Genomic DNA, 6296 nt, shown 5'->3' on the forward strand with positions numbered 1-6296 from the left:
CATCTTCCATCCAAAATTTTCTTCTTCTTCATCTTCGAATGTAAAGCTCCTGAAAATCTGCTTCCTTCGCTTGTAGTTACTTCTCTCCTTGACATTGCTCGAATTCTATGAGATTAAATTAATTCAGGGTTCTCCTGTGGAGTAGTTCGGAACGATGGATGATTGTGCTCGAGTATGATTTTACTCTACAAAAATTGGGTTCCAACTAAGAAGAACGAAGAAAACAGTCCACGTATGCCACTCTGTTAAGGCTACATCAGACTATTTTTGACAAACGAAGCTAATCAATTGTGGGCATCTGAGGAGTTATGATCTTCCATGGTTACTTTTGTTAGCGAATTAATCTTTCATGGTTACTTATGGTGGTTTAATCTTGTTTTAATTTATCATTTTGTTTGTTAGAGTCAATTTTTTAAAAAAAAAAAAGTGGAGGGACCACTATAATATCCAAAATTCCATTTTAATAATAATAATAATAGTGCAATTGAAATCTTAAAAAACAAATTAGTATACTATATGAAAAGTTTCATATGTCACATGTTCCATGATTTTATTCATGGTGTCATTTTTTATAATCACATTCAGTGAGCTTTAGTCAGCATCCCACTAGACCTAGGCAACCTGGAAAATAGGTACATATGCTCAGCCGTGTCAGATCACACACCATTATTATTCATTGAGTCCAATTTTCTTAATTTCCCCCGCTTCTGAATTGACCAAACCAATAACTCACTTTGAGATAAGAAAGAATATACATGAAAAAGAAGGGGCGGGGGGACATGTGATTTAAACACTCCTTGTACATATCATCAACTTGTACAATTGCAACCCATCATTATCACATAACTTTAGACATCCAATAAGGATAGCAATATATATGTTTCAATTATTTAGATGCAATTAGATCCTAATTGCCATATTTTCACATTTCACATTACATATTACATAATATGATTATGATAATAATTATTGTTGGAATAATAATAATCACCTAATTGGGGAAGTCAAAGATTCAACTTGGGCCTTCCCACAAGGTCCATTCACCCTAATATAAAGTCTATATTCATCATATGTCATTGGTTGATAGAGTGCTGGCCTTTCCTTAGTCACAAGCTCTTTGGCAGGTTCAATAAGCAAATCACTTTTTGGGTTGTAAAAGAAGGCTAAGGACACACGATCTTTGTTTGAGTTCACAATAACCCTGTGCTCCACACTCTTGTATATTGCATTGCTCATCACCTGAAAAATAGTTAACACATGTCATTATATAATATATATTAGTCATTAATTAATTAAGAACTACCCACTCCTTGAAAATCTGAACCTCATCAACAATAATACATAATTATGGCAGACCTAGTGGTTGGCTGAATTTTTTTTTTTTTCAAAATGTGGGTATTTAATTTATGCAATGTAAAAATGTTTAATTTTTTTTAGAAAAATCAACAGCATAATTATTATTAGAATATATAGACCAGTATTTTTAGAATATTATTTAAAAATTTTCCATTAGTGCAGATAATGTTATTACTACTTTTCAGTGTAATTATTGTTATTGTTACCTGAATTTGGTCACCAACGTTGATGATGAAAGCATTTGGGAGAGGGTTGACAGTGATCCAATGATTTCCTTTGCGCACTTGAAGGCCGGATACAAAATCATCAGGCAGAAGGATGGTCATCCCGCCAGGGTCTGAGTGAGCTGAGAGTCCTAAGGTTAGGTCAGGTTGAGGGCATTTTGGGTAGAAATTAACCCTTAAACACCCTCCAATCTCATTCTCTCCACCAAATGCATTCATAAGGTAATCCTCTTTTAGGCCTAGGTTTCTTGACATCAACTCCAGCATCCTTCCTCCTAGCTTCACCACTTCTTCTCCATATTCCGATATTACTTTCCTGTTGTCAGTTACCAATTCAACTTAAATGTACGTGCAACTAACCATGATTTAACTATAGTGGAAACACACATTGCAGTGTTGATAACTTAGAATTGTTAGTTGAAAATTTAGTCAAATATTAAATTATTTAACGGTTTTTAAATATCAACTTTCACGTGAAGTTGAATTTTCATCTTTAACTAATCATTAACATTTTAGTGTAATCGAGTGAAACATTAGCTAATATCGCTTCAAATATAAGGAAAATTAAAAATAAAAAGGTATTTATTATTTAACATTTCTCTATTTTTTTTTATGATAATAATTATGAGGTAATGAGGTCCCGGTCAACATTGTCCAAAATATAACTATGTTGCTCGTGATCAGCTTAGAAGAGGTAGTTAAGAGAAAACTATAAATTAAATTAGTGGGTTCCTTTTGTACGTGAAGAGACAGAAAGACAGAGAGAGATATAAAAGGTGAACCAAGTAGTTTGTACTGGTATATAATTTAAGAAAAGTTCCAAGTATTCCAAAAATATCATTATTTCAATCATTTTATATATGAAATTTTTTTTAGCCAAGAGTGAAATTGAACGAAAAATGAAGACTTTTACTTTATTTAAAAAGAACATATGTTTATGTATAGTTTATTGCAATATCCTTGATAAGGAACCCATGCAAAATTATTTTTTATGATAGTAGATCTGGTATTTAATCAGAAAATTAAGTGCTTTAAAGTTTTACAAGTGTGTGGTACAATGCAAAAAATACTTTAGCAAATTTACTTTATTATTAAAAAGAAAAACAGATCATCGCTTTCACTTTTTTAATTGAAAATAAAACAAAAATCACTCTTAGATATTTCATTTTAACTTTTTTTTTTAAAAAAAAAAAACACAGATCGCTTCTAACAATTTTATAATTTTTTTGCAAGATGCCCCAATATTTTGGTAAAATTCAAAAATGGCCAATATTTTTTAATTTCACAAAAAAGTGTAAAAGCTGGCTTTGTCAAATGCGAGAGGCCATAGAGAGAGAAGAAAGCGCGTCACGTTTTACATGTGGGGTTTGGCCTTTGGAGTGTACATGATGTACCTACATGCTTATTTATGCTTATTCGAAGTTGTTGAAGAAGCGTTAGTTACCCAAACCCAACTCACCCAAGTGGTAGGTTTATGAGTCTCCAAAGCTGAACGTGTCAAAAAGCTTCTTTTAAGTTCATTTAATTAATTAATTAATTGTGAACTATCCACTTCATATGTGACACGACTTTTTCCAACACCCTCAAATTTGACAGTTCCAAACCCTTTCATTTTAATTACGAATAGGATAAGGTTTTTCCTTAGAAAACATGTTAACTTTATCAGTTTGACTAACAAGTGCTCTAAAATTATTTATTCAGGTGTTTGATATAAAATTTTTTATTAAAAATGTGTAATTTTTAGTACATTATTTAACGAAAAAGATTTAAAAGTTTTTACTGTAAATAAACAAATAATGCTCTACAAAAACATGTGTTAGTGAAATTCTAAAATTATTAAAATAAAACATTTGGGTTAAAAAACAAAAATATTATGCGCACATAAAAAATCAGCCACTAAATTAATAATTATATATTTTTATATAACTATATATATATTGTTTAATTTGTTTTTAGTGTGAATTTTATGTTTACCATGCATTATATATGAGTGATGATTTGATGGTTATTTTTTTTGTACATGTAATATGTTTGGTTAAAAAGATAAAAAAAAAATTATCTATTTAATGCATTTAGTGAATAAGTTTTTTAAGACTACTACTTTTCACCATTAATAACTTTAACGAGTGTTTTTAGTGATATTTTTAATTCATACTTAGATAATAATAAGTATCCTATGAAGAAACTTTGCTTTACTAAAATTTTTAATATAAATTCTACTTAAAAATCTTAGAAAGTTTAAATTTGTTATATATAAAACTAAATCTTTATGTACTAACGCTTTATTCATAAAACTAGAATTCGTGATCTAGTCAAAGGGACAAACATATATCCAATCTGTTGAACTTTTGGAACTTTATTTATCCTCTTTTTTCACATGCTCAATTTATGTTACGTATACCTACAACTCCCCAACCTCGTTATAAGAAATTAACATAACTATGAGAAAGCCACCTTATTAATTGGTTGGTAAACAATATTAAATAGAAACAAATATTAAGTATATTTACAAACACATCTATATCATACCAAACAAGGAAAAATTAGTAAATAACTTGCAAGAAAGATAGAGTTTTTAACATAAGCATTATTAAAATTATTATTTATTATGTGAAGATGCATTTTCTGAAGATAAACATAATTTTAATATATAAATAACATACTTATTTTTTTTCTAACTTATATTTGATCGTTGGTTCAAAAGAAAGTAAGGAAGAGAATACAAGGAAAAAGAAAAGTTACCAAATAAAATTAAAAAAAACTTTAGTTAGATAAATAAATAAACAATTCCATGCATGTTTGGACATAAAAACGTGTTTATCATTCTTAAGGAATTATATATCTACAAGAGAAATAATTATATGGTTATATAGAACACCAAGTTAGATATGTTCTAAACTAATTACAAAAACTTTTTAATTTTATTTATGCTAGGATACCCCTCAATTATTAACTATAATATCATTCTAGAAATTAAATAGAAGAATAATATTGTACGTCGTCTAACCTAATATTTCATAATCACCCAACATGTTTTCTTATCTACAATAAATTAAATATGATGACAGCCTCTTTAATTATGATGGTAATATTACTTGCTGTTAGAGAAGTCAGAAAGGTGCTAAAGTGATATTTATGTTAAGAATATATGTAATATAATTTTCAGTAACCTGCATTCGTATATAATATATATTAAAATATAAAATATATATTATACATAATAATTTATTTAGTAATTATTAGTATTTTTAGTGGTGTGCGATTACATATAATGATAGATGTGAAATTATTCTCTTTTTGTACTAGTTAAATATTGACTAAATTTTAATAAAAGTGTTGCCTTCTAAAATTTCTGTGATAATAATAATTAAGAAAAGAAAGAAATATGATATCATGATCATACATGCATTATTGTCATACCTGAGGGACAACGGAAGTGTAGGCCACTTGTCTTGGTTCCTAAGTGAAGGAGGCATGTAATGGAGGAAGAAGTAGTCACTCCAATCCAAAATGGCACCCTTACTCACACCCAAACGGCTCCCATAACCCTCGTAGGTGTTAGGAGAATTGGCATACTCCTCCTTCAGCTCATATGGTTGGTCGAAGAACTCGCGCCACAGCTCCCTTGCGTTCCTCATCAGCTCATGGCTAACACCATGGTTCACCACCTGGAAGAAACCCCACTCCCGACACGCCTCAGCAACGCGTTGGAGAGTTTCTTCCCGGAGGGCAATATCCTCCCCAGAGGATAGAGACTGAAGGTCGATCACAGGGATGTTCATATTTACATCACTGTGATCGTCCTCAGTCTGAGAGACTTGTGGGTAGGCCATAGAAGTGGTGTTGGTATTGGTATTGGTAGGTCTCTGTGAGCGCGGCTTGACGTAACGGGATGGGATAGAGCTTAAGCCACTTTCAGCTAAGGCTTGGACACGAACCACTGGTTCAGGCCATGCTTGGCAACTCATCATCATTTTTTTTAAATAAAACTAATTAAAAAGAAGAACAAAGATAAGGAGGGATTAGAGAGGGAGAGTAAGTGATAACTTAAAGTGTGTTGTTATTGCATATAGTATACATATAGTAGTGTGATTTGTAGAGCAAAGTTAGAGGGCTATATATATAGAGAGATAGCCATGATTTTCGGCGCCGTGATGAAATTGAGTTGCTTATGTTGGTTATTGTGGTCATAAACCCATCATATTCTATACGTCTTTTTTTTTTTTCTTTAAAACAAAAAATTAAGCACGTGTTAATTTATTTGTTTTATTATGGTGATAGATTATGTCGACCAGCAGTAATACAGTGATCCAAAAACATTAAACAATAAGCAAACTGTTTTCGCCGGAAGGCCAGGGTTGGATATATAAATATACAATGAATAGTAGTTTCTACATATATACGTATATAAGTGTATAATTGATTGATTATTATATGAATTATATATTGACTAATAATTCGCTCCTTTTTATTGTTTTCTTTTTCCCACACCAAATATATATGTCGTACACAACAGGAAATATAAAAATTAATCTAAATATGTAGAGTTAACAATATTTAAGTTTTAGATTTTTCATATAAAAATTTTAGTTTAATTATTTTAAATTTTTTTTATAACGATTTTTTTTACAATGTTAAAAAAGTGTGATACATTTACTGCAACTAATTTTTAAAATTTGACATTATTTTTCAATTAACTTTTAAATCATTAGTTTT

General features: G+C 30.1%; 1 protein-coding gene and 1 long non-coding RNA gene across 2 annotated transcripts in view; one reads left to right on the forward strand and one right to left on the reverse strand.

Moving 5' to 3' along the window:
- On the reverse strand, nt 671-5436 carry LOC107639557 (probable 2-oxoglutarate-dependent dioxygenase At5g05600; the record flags this gene model as incomplete). Its single annotated transcript, XM_016343094.2, is given in 3 exon segments — nt 671-1239; nt 1563-1896; nt 5001-5436. Coding segments are annotated over 3 exon segments (1022 nt in total), but the record flags the coding sequence as incomplete, so codon positions are not given.
- The window catches only part of LOC110271152, a 7101-nt gene continuing 2683 nt past the window's right edge, over nt 1879-6296 (forward strand). The window contains exon 1 of the long non-coding RNA XR_002361419.1: nt 1879-2519. This is a non-coding gene — a long non-coding RNA (uncharacterized LOC110271152). The remainder of the gene's footprint in view (nt 2520-6296) is intronic.

The sequence above is a fragment of the Arachis ipaensis genome, chromosome B04 (genome assembly GCF_000816755.2).
Source record: "Arachis ipaensis cultivar K30076 chromosome B04, Araip1.1, whole genome shotgun sequence".
Classification (NCBI taxonomy): Eukaryota; Viridiplantae; Streptophyta; class Magnoliopsida; order Fabales; family Fabaceae; genus Arachis; species Arachis ipaensis.